Genomic DNA, 20,568 nt, shown 5'->3' on the forward strand with positions numbered 1-20,568 from the left:
TGTCTGTCTATATTCAATATTTTTAAGCTTTTGTGCATTCTATAAAATGTTTCAAGAAGAATTTTTACAAAGGCTGAATTTGTATATATTTTAATATTATAAGGCTGAATTTTGCAAAATTACACTATCTATCAAATGATGGCCTCGAACTTCTGCTCAGTAGCTAGAGTTAGAGGCCGACTATTAAACAGATACAGAGCCAGTGTGAAATGAATCGTTCATACGGCATATTACGCGTTTGAGATCTACGTTTTCACGTGCATTTATTAATGAAAAAGAGAAAAAGAGAATATCCATCTATCGGTGAGTATCATCGATTTAAAGACCAACATGGTCTTTCGAAAAAAAGAAAGTCGAAGACGTTCAGCAAAGGAGCATCGCGGTAATCTCACTTTCAACCTCTCTTCCCACAATTGTTTCTTCTTTCAGCACGCAGCGTCCCAGTTTTGCGGCAAAGTGAACCGCACGCACATTATTACATGCCACGAACGGAGTCGGGATCTAGCCCTGAACCACGAGTCAACGAACGCCCAGGGAGAGGCTCAGAAGATTACAAAACTGCGCTGAGAATACTCGTTGCACCTGAGATTAATCGCTTTAATCTGCTCGAATCATCGGGAGCACCTGTTTTTAGCTCCTTTCCGCCGATCGCATCTATTTTTCAATCAGCCTAAATCAGTTCAAGATGGAGATCACGAAGACTATAAGGAACAAAAGTTTCAGCAATTTTCAAGTTGTTGATGATGACTTTTATCTTTCTAAAACATGGAAAAACAAATTCATATATTTAAAGTTACATGGAAAATTTTAATGAGATATCATTATTAATTCTTATGTTTTGTGTTTATGTTTATAATATTTTTGAAATGTATGTAAAATAGAGGTTGGAGATAATACCAGTAGAAAATCTATAGAATGAATCATGAAAGGAACGTAAAAATACCGAATGGGTGGCTTTGAAAAGATGTCACGACATTCAATTGCGTTTACAACAAATGATGTCATCGCACTATGAAAAGAATATTAAGTGTCTTTCGACTCGTAGACAGAGTTCGATGTTCAAAGTTGTTGAAGATGGTTTCCATTCGCTCGTCGGATGATTAAGTGCTAACCGAGATGTTCAGAAAGACTGGTCGACGAAAAATTTGGCTAAAATTAAAAGCATTAGGTACCGCGCCATACCGACTACCCATATTTAAATGTCGATCATACATTCCCTCCTCGCCAGCTACAGCAGTTGAACCATTAAATTGAATCAAACAATTCTGAATGATGAACGAATATTACACATTAAGAACTCAAGAAACATTGTATATTTAACAAGTGATCGAAGAATTCAAACAAACGTTGTCTTCGTTTGTTTAAAAAGTCAGGCTTACAAAACACATCCGATAGGGCTATACACTTATCATGGTGTTGTTCTTAGACAAGTAATCGGTAACCAGTATTGAACGATATTAGAAAATATTATAAAAGATCTGTTAACGATCGTAAGGTTTCGATGATCTTCCGATGGTCTTCCGGAATTTTAATCAAAAGCGGCCTTTGCGCCGCTTTTTAACTGCGGAAACGGGTGTCGACAGTGCACGTCAAGGTTTTATCGTATAGTAGATCGTAGATTTATAAGTATGCTTTCTATTACGAGAGAAGCTGGATTGAAGTTTCGTTTTGTTTCGTCGAGGGTCTCGCTCAGTTGAGCCCGATTACAGCTGACTTTCAGGCTGGAACGCTTTACGTGTGATTGTAGAATCGTTTCCTGTTTAGTCCATTCTCTTAAACCTACAAAGGAAAAGTTCACATTAGATAATCAGTAGCACGATGACAATTACGTTGATGATAATGCCCGGCTAAATGATTTTCGAGAAACGAAACAGAATGGAACAAAAGTACGTTAATTACATTATTTCGACGTCGTTCTACATATTAGTAAATCTCCGTATACTAAGAAGATTAATATATTTTCTATAGCAGTGATAGTTCTTTAATAAATAATACGAATAATTTTTCTACGTGAAAACACAGAAGAACGAAATTGATTCGCATGAATTTTGAAAATTTGTGGAATGTGTATACGGTAGCATTTATAGCAGAAAATGCTATTTTTATCAATGGAAACAATGATTGTCTCTATCCGGGTCATGGATTTTTTCAAAATCGCATGAGAGATTCGTGTGGAGGAATTTCATCTTTCACGTGGAATTGATCATTTTTTATGAAACATCCTATACATTACGTAGAATAGCAGTACAGATTCAAATAGAAAATGTACTGCCATTCATATCGATAATAATTTTATTACTGTGTGTTTTAGAAGAATGTAGTACTGCTATTGTATAGTGCTTATGTAAATTATGCCTTATTAATAAAGAGATAGATGTTAACGGTTGTTGTTATTTTCAGCCACTCTCCATTGTGCGTTATATAATTAACTCATAAATAATTTCTGAATAAATACCTTATCATATTTTTGCCGCCTCTTCTTATAATAGAATTTCTAAGCTCCATTTTTAGCTGTTAATTATAATAAAGTTCCATTCATGTCAATGTCTCAGGAAATAGAAAACTCTAGGAAATATGTCTGATGCCAGATATCAGCAATAAAATTTCAAATGAAATTATGACGTAAACGAAATTTTAGACATATAGATGATGCTACATCATAAGGTATTGTATCGCTTTTATGTTACTCTTAGCTTGAAACGGAAGTTATATTTGATACATACCTGATTGATTACACATTAGTTTAGATAAATAAATATAAATATATATATATAGCACATATGTACTTAAAAATATAGAACAATTTCAAACTTCAGTTCTGTTCCGTCGAACGAGCACTAGATGTTTTCTAAGCATCTTAATAGATGACTCTGAGTACTCTGTTTTATCTGACTCGGTACAGTCGATAATAGCAGATTCAATTTGTAAAGTCGGATTAATGAAATCTTCAATAGTTCACGAAAACATACACATAAGCATAGATAAATATAGAAAAAAATAGAATAAATAAATACCTAGTACTAAACTGATTTATTTATTATGCAAATCTTCTTCCAAAAATTCTAACATGTTACTCTAGTAACATGTTTAGTGAGAAATTTTGCAAAAAAACATGATGCAAAATCTTTATATACATATATATTGAAATGATATTATATCCTTTGAAGAAGTAATCACAAGAGTGTACAGAATCATTGATCCTTGTTGAGGTTAGGAGATTAGAGTCTAATCGGAATCTAATCTGATTGATACACCATCGTTGATAGACAATGAAGCTGTAGAATAGCATTAAATCTGGATGGGTCACGCAACGAAGGAATTATCAGTTAGCGGTCTTGCTTTTGCGAGCTACCGGGAATGCGATTCCAAAGGGATGTATGTATGTAATGTATGTATACCATGCGCAGCTGTTACTTTAGGGTAAGAGGGGTTAGGAAAGCAGGGATTTCAGGGACGTATACAGTTTCTTGCAGTCCCTCCAAAAAGAATTACAAGAATACAAAAGGATTTCCTACAAATCCTGATTCTCATATAAATATTCAAATTAAATTAAATTTAAGAAATATGCAAAGTTTAAGAAAAACATAGCAGGAAAAGGTGATTTTACCATTTTTTCTAGACTCGACTTTTTTATTTATCTTGATGAAAATATGAATTTGTATAAATATCCTGTTTATAAATAAAATCGTACCTTTTATAAACTTTAAGGTCTGGCAAGCCCCTGCCATCAAAAGTACTGAAGAATAGAATTCTATACAACTCCTATCTAAATGTCATCTAAATGTTTATATATATTATTATCTACAATAAAAAATACATAATGTATTTACACGATATTCGTTTACTTACATTTAGTCTATATTTACTTCATTTATTACCAAATCTCTGCACATCAATCTCTGCTTTGTGAAACACGTAACGAAAACAATCGTTTAAACTTACGAATGATTCAATTTGAAAAAGGAGATGCCAATAGCCAATCATAAATTACTACGTAAATCTACATGAACCGTTTCTTGGCAGAAGTCTGTTATTCCGATATCCGACCGTTCTTGATTTCGAGAATCGAAATCACGCGCGATCCACCAATTACATACTGCGTTATAAATCAGTCAACCTCGTCACGAAATCTCATTCGACATCCCCATAAATTTCTGATTTAACCTTTAACAAATATTTGTAACACATTCCATTTCCTCGTGATTTCCTTATTAAACAGTAGTAAATGACAGAAAAATTAAAAAACCCGTGGCACCCAGAAGAAGCTCGTCCCTGACAACGTTCTATGACTGGCGGTGGGGATAAAGAGGGGCTGGCTTGTACCGGCGGCGCCTGCAGTGACCGGCTGGTGTCTGTGAGCACCCGGGTGTCAAAAACGTGGGTACGGAGACTCGTAAGATTCTAAGTGTTACTTTTCTATAAAAAAAAAGTCACAACGTTTCAATATCAGTGATTCGCCTGCTTTTCGTTATTATAAAGAATTATCGTGTTTATTTCGATTTCAGTCGGTGGCACGCGTTTGTATCTCGATCCCTGACTCTGCTCTTCTCCTGGGCCGTCTGCCTCTAGCAAGATCAGGGGACAGATCGGTGTCGTAGTGTGACAGCGATCGACTGGCTACGATACTGCTACATGAGCAACCCTTGCGCTCTTTTTTTCCAAGGCTCACGCGGTTTTCCATGTCAACGACACGCGCGCTCCTGCCAAGGCCAGCGTGCTACGCCCCGCACAGAGTAGGTTCCGTCGTCTTCGTCGTCATCGTCGTCGCCGCTGCTGCTGCCGCCGTCAATCGACAGCTCCACGTAGTTCTGCCCGTCCTCGACGGCCTGCTGCTGTCTGCTGCGCCGCGTCAGTGGTTAGACTTCTTTAGTTCATCGTCGTGGTCGCCGTCCCGGTGGTGGTTAGCTTGGAAAAAGGCCGGCGAACTAGCGAATTTCTGTACGCTTATCACCAGGGTGAAGAAAAGGAGACACTGCAGCGTCGCTCACGCCAGCCTGAGATGAGCGACCATGGCTGCATACACTTGAATAATTTCAAAGCAGCCAAGGGTATCCAGCCATACAAAGTGATACACTCCTATTTTGTGACCAGCACGTCGACCGAGGCACGCGTAAGAAAGGTGCGACTATCTTTTTCTTACGTGATTCGTGGTCAAGGTTCTGTCTTTGTTTTCCTTACTCTCTTTCTGTCTTTCGTTTTCACCTATGCTTTCTATGTTTCTCATCTGTTTCTCATTTTCCATCATGCAGCGTTCATCTATAGTTTGTTTATTTGATACGTGATCAAAAAATGATGTGGAAAATGAGAAATTAGTGGGACCTTTACGATGTTGCGAGGAGCGACAGCATTCTCTTTCTTTGTCGCTTGCAATGCCACTCGCGATCTTAAGTCATGGACTATGCAAATTCTAAACAGAGTGACAAACCAATGTGCAAATCGGTGCATATTGTTTTTATTGAACTTCGAAAACGATGTTTCTATTTCCAAGCATTTGCGGATATGGGATGTCTGTTCGCTAATTTGATCTTTTATTATAACCTTTGTTTGAAAATTATTCTTCGTCTTCCATTTTGAGTATATCATTTTTTATTTGTTCCTTGTTAATCAACTTATCAAGTATATAATAATAATTATTTGAAAATTCCTTTCTTCTTTCCTTTCTCTCTCTTCCCTTTAGTCTTTTATTATCATTTTTTATAAGATAGTTTCGTACTCCAAAGCGAAATAGTTTGTTTGGAAAATGACTGTCAATTTAAAGTAATTTTTGGAAAAATAGTGTATTAGAAAAACTAAATGAAATTGTTTGTATAAGTTTGTGTAAACGAAGATAGAAAACGTAGTATTTGTATTATATTACTCTCATGGACGGTTTCTGTGAAGATGGATTTAAAAATGGCCGCCGTATAGAATTACTCTGTCGGTATAAAGCTCTAGCACATTTGCTACTCACGTAAAGTAACGGTACATAGATTTATGATTGTACTGGTACCGTAGGGTCAATGAATATTTGCATCGGCTTGTAGCCCGATGTAATCATAATGATGTTTTATTAAATAAACTTTAGCATCGTATCTGATATTTCTTTCCTGGAACAATACTTTTATCTAATCTGTATAAGAAACTTGAGTAATATATTTTTCATCTTTCTTGTCTGATACAGTAAATAAATGATTTCTATATTTTTAGGCTGTTAGTTGTTTATGTCACACATGTAAGACATATAAAGATCGCCTACATTCTTGTCTTCATTGTATATTCTTTGGCTGCTATGTAAAAGGTCATATACAAGAACATGCAAAGACGAAAAAGCATTTTTTAGGTAATTATACATAGATTGTATAGGTAATTGTATATAGAATAGGGTAATCTGTTCAACAAATATTTATATTATATATTTTTATTATATATTTTACTTTATGTTGCAGCTGTTGATCTTTGTTATGGAAATATCTTGTGCTTCCAATGTGGGGATTATGTATATGATAGGGAGCTATTAGCAGTTGCTAAAGCACAGTGGAGTGAATCTGCAAAGTCATTGAGCTTTGGAGAATTTTATAGATCATGGGAACCAACACAGATAGAGGCAGAATTATTGAGAAAACATCCACGCAGAAGGCGCGTGGTCGAAAATTCTACCATAGGTAAGATGTGCAAATATACATCAAATGTAACATATATTAATTAATACTGTACGTTTGTAGGTTTAAGAGGACTTATAAATCTTGGAAGTACATGTTTCATGAACTGCATAGTACAAGCTCTCATACACACACCACTGTTGAGAGATTACTTTCTTGCTGACCGGCATCACTGTCCACAGCCAACACGTTGCCTGGTCTGTGAAGTATCCCATCTTTTTCAGGAATTTTACTCGGGTAGCAAAGCACCGCTGACGCTTCATAAGCTTCTCCATTTGATCTGGACACATGCTAGACATTTAGCAGGTTATGAACAGCAGGATGCCCATGAATTCTTTATAGCCACGCTCGATGTTCTACATAGGCATTGTGAAGCAGCACCCATCTTAGTAAAAGATAATCCACATCACTGTAACTGTATCATTGATCAAATCTTTACTGGTGGACTTCAGAGTGATGTGGTTTGTCAGGCGTGCAAGTACGATCGAAATGCATAGTGCAATTTTAATGTCTTGCATTGTGTAAGAATCTGTATTGATGTAATAATTTTTTAGTGGAGTGTCTACTACGATAGATCCATTCTGGGACATATCTTTGGATTTGGGTCCAGCGGCTAGCGCATCAGGTTCCGATAGTTCTGGTCCTCCTACCTCGTTATTAGATTGTTTAGAAAGGTTCACGCGGGCCGAACACTTGGGATCTAGCGCAAAAATAAAGTGTAGCAATTGTCAGACGTATCAAGAGAGTACCAAGCAATTGACTATGAAGCAACTCCCTATCGTGGCCAGCTTTCATTTAAAAAGATTCGAGCACTCTAGTATACAGGACAAGAAGATCTGTACGTTCATCTCGTTTCCAGAACAATTAGATATGACTCCATTCATGTCGCATAGACGGAACGGCAACAATAACAGTGCAATGATAGATGGACTGCCAAAGAATGGGGAAGATATGGCGTTCAGCGACAATAGATATTCTCTATTCGCGGTAATAAATCATGAAGGATCTTTGGAGACTGGACATTACACTGCCTTCATACGGCAGCAGAGAGATCAATGGTTTAAATGTGACGATCATTTGATTACAAGAGCAAGGTTAAAAGACGTCTTGACTAGCGAAGGGTGAGTTCATGGCATTGGTTACAGTGCCATCAGTATCATTACCAAGGATCCAGTGAAAAAAGCTTTCCTTTTCAGGTATCTCCTTTTTTATCATAAACAAATTTTGGAGTATGGTCGAAACACCAAGGTGTAAAACTTTAGATTATATAATTAATTTATTTATCACGATGAATTATGAGAAATAGATTTAAGTTTTCTTTAGCATTTTAAAAAAGGAAACTTTATGAGCAGCTTATTCCCTTCTGGAAACTGCTTCATGTGTCCGACTCACGCGAACTCGCTTGTCGGTCGAGTGTGCATAATCTATGCGACAGGAAATAAGAATAGTGAAACAAAGGCCTCAAAAATGGAATTTCGAACTTTCGTTTGAAGCGATGCCGTTAGGAAGTGGTTATGAATGGAGATACTTTCAGTGAAATTAGAGAAGAGAATTTTGACGAATGATTATATTATTATGTTTTGGTCGCATGATTGAAAAATCAAGAATAAACTAGAAACTAATCACTGTTAAAGAAATAGTCAAGATCGGCGGGATGTCGCTCTGTTAGCATAGATATTTGTTATGTTAATCTTTAATTATCTATTTTCGAAATGCGAAAAATGTAAAAGAATTGTGTTCGTTCTATTATGTTCTATTTTCTCTTTCCACCGTTGTCTTAGTTGTGTTTGACGAAATCTAGGCTAGCGCACACGGTGATCGATTTCTCTATTCGTGTCCTAAAGTAACATAAGTGTAATTTTAAGATTAGCTCAATTTTTTTAAACGACCGATCGCATTTTTGTATATCGCTGACTGTTATTATATTCCTGTCCTGACACTTGTATACATGAGACACCAAGGATGGGTCACACGATTCGAGAGTATTCTAATTAATAAGTTTGATCTTTAGTAAAGATTAAATTAAGAAGCCACCATTTTATTCACATGATTCCTCGTGTAAGTCATCCCTTGGTGATTCAATTTTGTACAAATGAAATAACATATAGCAAGAAAGAGGGATAATATTATCCATATACAAGCGAATTATTTCGCACGACTGTGTAAAATAAAACAAAAATTACTATTTGACAAATTTCTTTCTGTTTGGCCGTTTTTCTTTTTCTTAAGAACAAAAGATAGACTAATTTAGAACTTAATGAATTTCGAGCGAAAGAAAGAAACTGTTAAAAAGAATGCATAGAGCTTTCAATGATATTATGTTAATTTCCTGTATGACAGACCCTGCAAAAAGTGCCAAGTGTTCATTGCACTTGTAGTTCATAATTGCGTGCTTATAGTTGTAGTAGTTCCCTATTTTGTGATGGATTTCTATTATTGTGTTCATTAATGAAATGTTTGATAATATTTCCACAAACACACGTAAACTAGAATAACTATTGATGACAATGTCCGAACAGCATCCGTGGGACAAGATCGTAGACATATGCATATTGTATTGTGTCGATCTAATAACAATGTTTTACTCAAGAACAATTTACCTATATGTATGTATGTAACAAGAATATACGATATTCTGTTGAATTGTTAAGTCCGCAAAAGAGGTTTCAATGTGTAATTAAGTACGAAAACAACAAAATGCTTAACTTTATTTAATAAATTACGAGGGGAATGTATGAAGAAAAATGTCGTAAAATTACATCATTGTATGCGTCGTAATAACTGCACTTGGGCGTCAACTCTCATGATGTATCATGACCAATAGTACTATACGTTTGGAAGTTCATATTGCGCGTGCAGTTCTAACATTTTGTATAAGGCTGAATTAAATGTATACAGAAATAAAGATATATTTCGTCGAAAACTTATTTGTTTTTTATTCATTCAAACTTTTTCTAATTTGTATACACTGCTGCGTGTTTCAATTAAAAGTTAAACATTGCTATCAATTGTATCAAATACTAAACACAGAGATAACAGATAAGTTTATCACACATGATGTAATCTTATTATGATTTCGAAGCAATCTATATATAATATGACTATAGTAAAATCTATTTTCTGCTATAAATTTTTCGTTGAATTATAATTACGTATTAGACTACTAAACAAGATTTTCGGATAAATTTGTTATCTATATCGTTCGAGATAATCAAAGTTCAAATTGAAATCCTGACCCGCGCATAGTAGATTAAAGAAATACGTAATACATATCGAAACAATAAGAGTATTGGATAGATGGTAAAGAATAAAAAAATATTTCTTAAAATCTGTTTAGGTCAAAATGTTAATTAGAATTTAATACCATATTCTCTTCAATTAACGTTGTAGTAATGGAGGAAAGATGGACGCCTTGACGTTCGGCTCTCACAGGTAAACGGCCGATCGGTTCGAATAAATATTCAAAAAACTTTCAATTAAGTAAGTGTCGCATCACAGAATTTTATTCTTTCTTTTGTAGGCTAGTTCACTTAGATCTCAAGGGTGCTCCGCCGCGAGTCTGTTATTTCGAAAAGGTCTGTTACCCGAATAAACAAATCGTATTGTTTACACTCTGTATTTCTTCTTTGATAAAAGTGTCATTTAAAAACAATTATAATGGTGTTCCACTTTTTTCCACAGCTTTTCGAATGTTATTGGCATTTGGTTTTTCCATATGATCGATGCTTTTTTCATATATGATAAACATCTGCATTCTAAATGAGTTCGTATGCGTAACACGGCACAGTTTTCATATATGCATACCGTCATATATATATATACGTAGTTATCACTGTATATAATATCTTATCGGCATAACGTTTGGATATTTTGATTTTTAGTAAAACAATCAGTAATAGTCTAATTATTAAAAATTCGTAATTAATATTGCAGTTGTTCCCATTATTAAGGACATGGGGTGCCACTGGACTTTTATTGGAATGGGAAGACACATTTCCATACAATCGAGAGCTTTCTCATATAGGAAGCAATGGATTAAGCAGTTTAATCAGTGGATATACGGTTCAGGAGGCCAGACATATCCTACAAATTGCAGGAGACTGTGGTTTAGCAGTTGTTCCATTAGTACAAACATTTGGTCATATGGAGGTATCTAAAATTAGACTGAAATTGCAAAATTCATAAATATTTGGAAATTAATATTAAAATGATTGCAGTTTGTTTTGAAACATGATGAATGGAGGTCTTTGAGAGAAGTGGAGCACTTTCCAAGCTCAATTTGTCCATCTAATCCAAGAACCTTGTCTTTGGTAAAGACTTTGATTCGTCAAATAGTTAGTTTTCATCCAGACATACAGTATTTGCACATAGGTGCAGATGAAGTTTGGCATTTAGGTCTTTGCTCAGTTTGTATAAAACGTGCTGCATCTAGCAAATATGGAAAACCATCTCTGTACCTGGAACATATTTTGGCTATTGCACAATATGTACAAGAAACATATCCCTACTTAAAGATTATCATATGGGATGATATGTTAAGAACGATAGATTTACAGGTTTTGAACGGTATCTCGATAATTTATTCATATTATTTCGTGCCACATATTATTTCATAAAAACATTTCCTATAAATTTCAGATCATTACATCGGGAAGTATGTGGAACCTATGATCTGGCACTATAATCCCAGAGATAATTTTGCTCTACCTCATGGTAAAGCTTCTATTATTTAATTTTACCATATTTTGTTATTGTAAGACTACATAAGTAATATTTATTAGAACTGTGGGATAAGTATACTGCAGTCTTTCCCCATATTTGGGCGGCTACGGCATTTAAAGGTGCTACTGGATCTTCCCAACATGTACCAATTATAAGACACCATATAAGCAATCATGAAAAATGGTTAGAAGAATTAAGTATACATGTGAATAAAGTTCATGAATTTCGAGGAACGGTATTCACTGGGTGGTCAAGGTAATTTTTTTTTTCAAATTCACAATTAAATGAATTTTATCGATTTTCGATTGTAGGTATGATCATTATGCAACATTATGTGAATTATTGCCTACTGCAATACCATCATTAGCATTATGCTTGAAAGTCTGGCTCCATGGTTATTCTGAACAAATTCACAATCAAGTGGCTAAGAATTTAGGATATATAGATCATCCTTTGCATATAACACCACAACCAAGACCTGCTCCAATACCTAGCAATTTGCTTTTCCCTGGATGGCAAGTTGCAGTAGGAGTAGAATGGTTTTTAAATTTTCGAACTAAATTTCATAATATTATTTCCAGTGAGCAGTAAGTATAAGTTGAGTTGTAAGAAATGCTATTATGATATTTCATTTCTCATATTCCACAGTACCTAGTGTCGTATATTAAATTTGCAGAATATCCACATGGATGAATCCGTGGCAAGTCGCAAATAATTACACAAATCCTATGCAGTTAGAAAATCTAGTGCCCGCTTTTACAGAGTAAGTTGATTTATTTTCAGAGCAATTTAAACAAAAATGATATAAAATCGAAAATATTTTTTACAGACTACTATTAGAATTATCTTCCTTAGAAGGATATTTAAGATTTCAGATGGAAAGCATTTTCTTTCCATCAATGATCGATGAATGGATAGGTACAAATATTCAGCCCATTAAAGGGAAGCTTATGGAATTAAAACAAACCACGGAGAATCAAATCAAGATAAATAGTCGAGTTTAGTATCTTAAATAAGTATTTGCAGATTTCTGCTTTAGATCTCAATGACCAACTTCAATACAGGAGACGAATACGGAACGATAGGCTGATGAAAAGTACGAAACTATTTAGTAAATTGTAAAATTTTATCTTGTAAGTAGGTGTAGCGAAGTAAAAGTAGATATTAAAAAGTGATACTCCGTGCGACATGCACAGGATATAATTTTATAAGAAAAGGAATGATTATTTTAATACTTGGCTTAAGGACGAATGAACTTGTGACAATGATTGTCACTGAGCTTTGTCATTTTGTGAGCTGTTCTGTGATACTTGGCTATGAAAGGATTATTGTAATGTAATTAAGCTCAATGACCATATTTCTTGGCTATTGTGCTTATCACATATGCTTCTAACTATCTGCGTTTCTTATTATATCCATAGTATGTGCAAATATTTTTTGTACTCGATTTAGAGATATCTCTTTGAAAATTTTTCAAAACTTATATTGATCAGCTATACAAAAATTTTATGCAATACCTAATATATCTCATAGATTCTTTTTTATTACTAAACTTTTAAACTAGTCTGATTGGAACATACTCACCACTCTAATACACTATTTATTAAATACAGTGATAGATTGAACTTAGATAAATTATAATTAAAAATAATAATAACTAATAATGGATATGAATAAATACTTATGTGTGTGTACGTAATAATCACGTAACATGTGATTTTGTTTTGTACGACTCAAATTACTTTTAAAATAATCTCAATTATGAAAAAGAAAAAAAATATTTTGCGTTCATTTTTCACCTTTTTCTACGATCCATGGCCACTGCGGATCTGTATCCGTAATTCAGTTAAAAAACAAAAGCGGCGTTCAGTTAAAAGGCAAAGACTTGTCAAAAAATGTCTTGCTCTAATTTTTATGAAATATTACCTTTGGCCAAGCAAGTGAAATAGTGGCAGATATAAAAGAACATGCCAAAAATTAGAGAGTATAATGAGGAAGAAGCTATGAAATTGGACGAATGTTTCAAAGAAACCCTAGCACGTGTTAGACCTTTTGTTTTAGCATTAACATCTGCTGAAAGTGCGAAATTATGCAAAGTTTGGCTTAATAAATTAAATGCTGTTACTTCGCAACGTCGTTTAAGAAACGAATATCTCACGGAATTATTCAGGCAATTAAAGACAGGACATGTTGGAGGAGTTTTCAGTAGACCTCCACCTAATGGATTTCTTCTACCATTACCTAAGTCGTATCATATGGTACCTATATTACGATTTATGAAATTTATTGTAATTAAAGAATAATTAACATGTAATACAGGTCTGTATTAGCTCATCTGTAAGTAACTTATCAGACTATACCATGAGATCTCACCATACTTATTTAAAGCCACATGCAAAATGTACTCAACACCAGCGAAGTAAACCGTCATTAAAACACCGTATGATGGACGTCACGAGAGTGAATCAATGTTTGCATGCTATAAATCATGATCAAAGTACAGTAAAACAAAAAGTCGATTAAAAACCTATGAGCGGCGTATTGATACACTGAGAATCATTATTGCAGAATTACAGGCTCAAAATGAATATCTAAGGAATCAATTGTTAAAATACCCAGAAAATCGCAACAGAAACGTGAATGATTACTTATCTTCAAGTATTAGTCAATTAACTACTGATGTCACTACTTTAAAAGCTAAGTTAGTATGTCATTAAATACAATTTTGATGAAGCAATAAGTCTTAAATATTTGTAAATTGTTAAAGGCTGAAAGAGATGGAACAATTGAAAAATTCTATGGATGAAAGTTACAAAGAGGCTGTTCAAGAATATCATTTCATAGTAGTGAAACAACTTACTGATTTAAAACAGCAGTTGGACGAGTCTCGATTGAGAAACGAGGCTCTGGACCATACTGTAGCCGTAATAGCTAATAAGTTGGAACAAATCAGCCATGGTAAGGTAAGAAGTAGAACCTTTATTTGTAAAATGAGAACTGTAAGATATATTTTGAAGGATGAGCAAAGTAAAGCAGTGGAACAACAATGGTTAGATAAAATAAAGATGATATGTGAACGATTTGACTCATTTACAAAAGAGAAGAATAAAGAATTACAACTAAAACAGGATTTACTTGAAAAAAGAGATATAGAATCATCAAAGAAGGATGCAGGAAGAAAGGAAGAAATTGAATTACTGACTAATAAAATACAAAATTTAGAAATGAAATTAGAAATGAAGTTTAGAGATGTATTTCTTTGTAAATCATAGAATATTTCAATATGTTTATACTTAAATATATTATTGACTAGTATTGTATTCCTCTCAGGAAGATAAATCCCAGAAAATGATAGTTGAACAATATACAATGATGAAAGGAGAATTAAATAAAATGAGAATCGAAATGGATCATGAAACTCAGAAACAAAATCAAAATTTAATGTCTGAAGTTTCTACTTTGAAAAAGGCTGTTGTAAAACTAGAAAAATCGAAGGAAAGACTCGAGTACGATTATGAAAAGAAACTGTCGCATATCATCAAGGTAAATTAATTAAGATATTATATTACTAGGAATTAGTTCTACTTCATGTATTATATCATAGAACAAAGATATGGAAATAAAAGCCTTGCATTTACAACTGCAAAAACAAAAAAATGAATTGTACACATCTCTGAGTATAAAGAAGCAAAATGAAGTGGATAATATAGTTTCTATATTAGAGGAGCGATATAAAACGCTTTTGGCAGAAACAGAAGCAATGTCAGAATCTAAAATTCAGGAGTATCTTATGGTACTGAGCGCCGTAAATTTTATTTAAAAGTAATCTAAAAATATACGCAATAAGATAACAATAATGGTTATTACAAATTTTAGAGAATAGCTATTCTTGAAGATCAAGTACTTAATACGAAGAAATTTGAGTCGAGCTTATAGCGTAGTGATTTCGTAATAGTTTATAGTAGAATATAATTATATAATTGTAAATTATATATATGTTTGTTCTTAATAAAGGGTACAAGAAACGATGTGTATTTTTTTAAATGTTCCCGGTATTTAAGCATTTCTATTAATTCCTAACAGATGGTAGTAAGTGCTTAAATTGATAATACAAGAGATGGCGTTAGGCTTTCATATTGCTATGGCAACACTTTGTAAACTAGTTCTGAGTTGTCAAATGTGACAGATGACAGTAAACTTCATGTTAATCAACATTTTTAACAGATATCAAACTATTATTTAACATTTATGTATACCAAAGTTCTCAGTAATATGATTAACATATTTTTTATAAAAATAAGCTTTAGGAAGAATTAATGAATACGTAGTTGCAAAAATCCATCTTTTTGAAAAAGTAGTTTTTATTAATGAATTTAGAAACAGCTATGTCAGTTTAGGTATTACTTATGACATCAATACTGGTAGTAAGAATAAAATAATGTCGCTCTACTTCGATACGCGAGTACAAAATCCGGAAACAGCTTCTATCAGTACTCATGCAATTTGGCATACAAATTATCCACTACTGGCTGTCGCAGCGTATTCTCAGGATAAGGGTGGTTTCGTGACAATTTATGACGATCAGGGAGAACCTACTCAGGATGTAGAATCACCTAGACATTCAGTAGCTCAAGTAACTGGTCTTGGATGGCATCCAGAAAAGCGATGGCTTGCAGCAGGATGGGAAAGCGGAGAATTGCGGGTTAGTAATCATTTAAATTTAATAAAAATGCTCCAGAATGATGGAAGTAAAAATATATTACTATAAATTATCATTTAGATATGGCCAGGTGATACTGGTAGCACAGAATTTAATTTGGTAGTCACACCACATCATGATCCTATTACAATTCTGCAATGGAGTCAACATGGGGGAAGATTGGTGTCAGCAGATTCAGCTGGATCCATAGTTGGTTGGAAAATTGACTCAAGAGGTCAATTGTTAATGATGTTTCACCATGAACTGAAGGATTCTTTTGCACAAATAGTATTCAAAACTATTCCACCAAAATCAATGATAGATATAAGGTAGATATAAAACTAATATATAATATATATTGACAAAATTAATTATTGAACTTATACTGCTTTCAGTGGTCTAGCAAAAGCTGCAGTTGCAGGAGATGAAAGAGCATTAGATATGTTCAGCTCTTGGCGTCCCAGGACAGCTGCACCCACAACAGTTGTAACGCAAAGAGAAAACCATGCCTTTTATATTGGAACCACTAGCGGTTTGATATACTTTGTTGATAACCAAGGACAGTGCACAGAAATCCTGAACACGAATGGTGCTGCATTACAGTTCCTATTGCACCATCCAACTAGAGATTCTCTAGTTGTTATGACAGAAGGTTTAAATATAGCACATTTTCAGACAGATCCTATTACTGGCCGACTGACCGAATTAACAAAAGTAACTACACTTTATTTCATTTATTATTTTGCTATAATCTAATACGTAAATTTCATGAAACTGTTCTTTGTTGAGGTGAGACTTAGCAGTAGATACGACATATTGAGAACTGGTCCAGCAATGTGTTGGGCTGGAGCAAATACTTTAGCGATTCTTACAGGAGAATTGGGTGTTCGCTGTTGGGATCTTCACACTAGTGATAGTTACGTATTATCTCCGCCAGATTCATCCACTGGAAACATGGCTACACCACAGGAAATCTGCACAAGCATAGCTTTTTGTAAAAATAACGGTAACATAAACATTTTTCTTACAATGTAACTTATATAGGAATACATTATTCAATTGTTAACTTCAATATTGTACAGGTACTTTGGCTGCTGGAACAAACTTGGGAACGATTTATTTATGGAGACGTAAAATTGAAACGGACTGCGATGAAAACGGTTGGCCCAATGTCCCAGAATCTTGTAGCATACATGGAACAGTAAAACAACTTACATGGGGTGCTTTTTTCTTAAGGAGTCCACTTCTTGCCGTAAATTGTATTACTAACGTTTTTATATTATATCAACAACCAATGTGCGCTACATATAACGATGGTGTTTGTGCTAGTCAACTCAGTCCCTGTCAAATATTAATAGAATTCGATGAGCAGAATTACACTTTGAAAACTGATATTCAAGTGCAACTTGTTGCTGTTAATAAAGAATACATCGCTGTTTCTTCTGGTAGACTGGTTGTGGTCTATAGAATTCACGATGATTCATCTTTGTATACTACCGCAATCGCCAATTTCAGCTGTGACACTGAGAAATTATTGATTTATGATCACACTTTGATCGTTTTAACTCCTGCAGTCATACAGTTACGGTCAATGGAGGGTAATATCATTCAAACGCTACCCACGTTATCAGAAGAGGGCGAACCAATTACTATGGATCTCACTGGACAATATTTAACAGTCGCATCTTTAAATGGTATCTTAAAAATTTGGGATTTAAGTAAACGAGAAGCGAAGCTGCATACCAGAGCAATGGCAACTTACGAAGCGATCAGTGATTTTGCTGAGATCATCGAGGCACGGTGCAACGCTGATTGCCGTTGCGTGTCTATCACTGTTGCAATGGCTAACTTGATGCCCAGTTCCATTTTGTACGTCTGGGATATAGAAAGTGATCAGATACATGAGTTCGACTTTGCCGAGTCTAACGATATAGATGAAGACGATAGTGCTTTATCTGTAAAATGTAGAGGAAGACTGGTTACTGCTCATTGTTGGGACGCAGAAGATCCTAGATTATTAGTATGTCGAGCTCAAAAATTGGAGACACGTGACTCCAAGTACTCCTCAAAACAAGACAATGAAGACGATTACGATGTTTCAAAGGCTACTGTGGTTTTGGTATCAATGTTTGCTACATCGGATCATGGAATTGTCGTTCAGGATATTAAACCAATTAAAGATGAAAATTGTAGAGTTCTAGGTGTTCATTCTCCACATATTATTATTTTAAATTCTGAGAAAACAGCAAAGACCAGTAAAGTAACGAAATTGCTCATGAGAGATTTTGAGGAACTAGGTTTATGTGATCCTGTTACAAAGAAAGCTGTATTAGATTTCAGTTTTCATATCAGTGTTGCTAATATGGAGGAGGCTTTCAAGTCGATTAAATCCATTAAAAATGAAGGTATTTGGAAAAGTTTAGCAAGAATGTGCGTGAAAACAAAGCAATTGAACATGGCGCTTTTGTGCTTGGGTCACATGAAACAAGCCAGAGCAGCCAGGGCTCTTAGAGAAGCTATGCAAGATGATAGTTTAAACTTGGAAGCCAAAGTAGGTACATTAGCGGTGGAATTAGGATTATATAATGATGCTGAACGACTTTTTCGCGAGGCGAAAAGATTGGATCTATTAGGCAAGCTTTTCGAAGCGCGTAATAAATTTAAAGAAGCTATAGAGTTAGCAAAGAATGAGAATAAAATTTGCGAAAAAACTAGTTATTACAACTATGCAAAGGCTCTCGAGCAAGAAGGTAGAATAGTGGAAGCTATAGAGATGTACACTAAAGCAGAATGCCACCGATTTGAAGTACCAAGGATGTTGCTTGTGAGACCCAGGGAACTATTAACATATCTTAATAATTCTGAGGACCCAGAAATAAAGAATTGGCATGCACAGTATATAGAATCAACCGGAGACATGGAAGGAGCATTGAAATTGTATGAACAAGCTAAAAATACTCTAGCAATGACCAGATTACTCTGTTATTTTGGTAGAGAAGACGAAGTTAGTGAATTGGTATCACGAACTAATCATGCTGCCTCCGCGTATCATTTAGCTGCGCACTATGAATCAAAAAATAATGTGGCTCAAGCTATTCAGTTCTATACCATTGCTAAAGCCTACACAAATGCAATTCGACTGTGCAAAGAACACGATATGTTTGAAGAACTATGGCCCTTGGCTGTATTAGCTCCAAGGCAATCGCAGATAGATGTTGCCAAGTACTATGAAGAAAACGATCAGTTGGATAAAGCAGTTTTGTTATATCACAAAGCTGGTTTATTGCACAAGGCGCTAGACATTGCTTTTAAGACGAAACAATATAGTGCTTTACAATTGATTATTATGGATGTCAATGCGGATTCTGATCCTGCTTTGATAGAAAAATGCGCTGATTATTTCGTTCAAAATGATCAGATTGAAAAAGCAGTAGATCTACTTGCAACTGGAAGAAAATACTTAGAAGCTTTGGAATTGATACAAAAACATAATATTTTACTGAGTGAAGATTTAGCCGAGAAGATGACATTAGAGAAAGTTGACAACGACGTAGATCATGAAAAAATACGAATCTCTATATTAGAAAGGATAGGTGAAATAGCTTTTGAGCAAGGGAACTATCATTTAGCAACCAAAAAGTTCACTCAAGCTGGTAATAAACTGAGAGCCATGAAAGCTTTGCTAAAATCTGGTGATACAGAAAAAATTTGTTTCTTTGCTCAAGTTTCCAGACAAAGAGAGATCTATATCATGGCTGGGAATTATTTGCAATCATTAGATTGGCAAAATCAACCCGAAGTATTGAAGAATATAATTAACTTTTATTCCAAGGGGAAAGCAATGGATCTATTGGCCAATTTCTATGTTGCTTGTGCGCAAGTAGAAATTGATGAATTCCAAAATTATGAAAAAGCTCTTGATGCTCTGAATCAAGCAAGTAGATGCTTAGCAAAAGTATCTACTCCAAGAGACCATGATATCCACAAAAGAGCAGTGGATTTGGTGAACAATAGAATAGCAACCGTTAAGCGTTACCTCGATATTAAGAAGTATATTTACTTTATACTTACGTAGTAGAAAAATTTAAGGAGTATATCAATGAAATATTATTAATTATTGTTACAGGTTGTTTGATAGAGGAGAAACTAGTTCAGCAATGCAACAGGTGCGTCAGTTACTTGAGTCTCAAGGAGCAAATTTGGAACAATCAGTTCGCCGTGGTGACTTATTTGCAACGATTACCCAGCATTATATCAACATTGGTGATACTGATAAAGCACGCGCTAGTATAGAGGAATTGAAACGTTTAGTACCTGGAATTAATCTCACTTATTATTACAATATGGGTGTATTGGAAGCGCTTGGTTATAAGATGAAAATACAACGACAAGAAAGTTCTGATAAAGAGGATGATATCGAGGAACTGCTAGGAGAGTAGTTAAATATAATGAACATGCAATGGAGTTAACGGAATCCGTCCAAAAGTGTGATTATAGATGTTAAATACA

At 34.6% G+C, this 20,568-nt stretch overlaps 4 protein-coding genes across 6 annotated transcripts; all 4 read left to right on the forward strand.

Moving 5' to 3' along the window:
* Positions 1 to 4,230: 4,230 nt before the first annotated feature.
* Positions 4,231 to 9,561, forward strand: not (ubiquitin carboxyl-terminal hydrolase nonstop). Of its 3 annotated transcripts, none has more exons than XM_069127729.1 (7): positions 4,231 to 4,381; positions 4,506 to 5,119; positions 6,187 to 6,319; positions 6,426 to 6,641; positions 6,702 to 7,116; positions 7,193 to 7,759; positions 7,835 to 9,561. In XM_069127729.1, the coding sequence occupies exons 2-7, from the start codon at positions 5,000 to 5,002 to the stop codon at positions 7,890 to 7,892; spliced, it is 1,509 nt and encodes a 502-aa protein (XP_068983830.1). In that variant the 5' UTR covers positions 4,231 to 4,381; positions 4,506 to 4,999; the 3' UTR covers positions 7,893 to 9,561. The 3 variants fall into 3 exon arrangements, with proteins under 3 accessions (XP_068983830.1, XP_068983832.1, XP_068983831.1); XM_069127731.1 differs by having other exon boundaries at positions 4,245 to 4,377; XM_069127730.1 differs by having other exon boundaries at positions 4,305 to 4,393.
* Positions 9,562 to 9,756: 195 nt separating this feature from the next.
* On the forward strand, positions 9,757 to 13,325 carry LOC138187202 (hexosaminidase D). Its single transcript, XM_069127732.1, has 10 exons — positions 9,757 to 9,938; positions 10,029 to 10,070; positions 10,159 to 10,213; positions 10,572 to 10,787; positions 10,856 to 11,204; positions 11,277 to 11,351; positions 11,420 to 11,615; positions 11,672 to 11,947; positions 12,037 to 12,123; positions 12,190 to 13,325. Exons 2-10 carry the CDS (start codon positions 10,042 to 10,044, stop codon positions 12,362 to 12,364), a joined length of 1,458 nt encoding a protein of 485 aa, XP_068983833.1. The 5' UTR covers positions 9,757 to 9,938; positions 10,029 to 10,041; the 3' UTR covers positions 12,365 to 13,325.
* A 337-nt stretch (positions 13,326 to 13,662) lies between these two features.
* On the forward strand, positions 13,663 to 15,382 carry LOC138187208 (myosin heavy chain, clone 203). The gene is made up of 5 exons (XM_069127745.1): positions 13,663 to 14,061; positions 14,128 to 14,323; positions 14,691 to 14,903; positions 14,965 to 15,153; positions 15,237 to 15,382. The coding sequence occupies exons 2-5, from the start codon at positions 14,138 to 14,140 to the stop codon at positions 15,294 to 15,296; spliced, it is 648 nt and encodes a 215-aa protein (XP_068983846.1). The 5' UTR covers positions 13,663 to 14,061; positions 14,128 to 14,137; the 3' UTR covers positions 15,297 to 15,382.
* A 136-nt stretch (positions 15,383 to 15,518) lies between these two features.
* On the forward strand, positions 15,519 to 20,559 carry rempA (intraflagellar transport protein rempA). The gene is made up of 6 exons (XM_069127721.1): positions 15,519 to 16,062; positions 16,141 to 16,388; positions 16,455 to 16,773; positions 16,849 to 17,065; positions 17,142 to 20,109; positions 20,186 to 20,559. The coding sequence occupies exons 1-6, from the start codon at positions 15,799 to 15,801 to the stop codon at positions 20,496 to 20,498; spliced, it is 4,329 nt and encodes a 1,442-aa protein (XP_068983822.1). The 5' UTR covers positions 15,519 to 15,798; the 3' UTR covers positions 20,499 to 20,559.
* Positions 20,560 to 20,568: the final 9 nt, after the last annotated feature.

This window comes from Bombus flavifrons, chromosome 14 (genome assembly GCF_040668555.2).
Source record: "Bombus flavifrons isolate JBK064 chromosome 14, iyBomFlav1_principal, whole genome shotgun sequence".
Classification (NCBI taxonomy): domain Eukaryota; kingdom Metazoa; phylum Arthropoda; class Insecta; order Hymenoptera; family Apidae; genus Bombus; species Bombus flavifrons.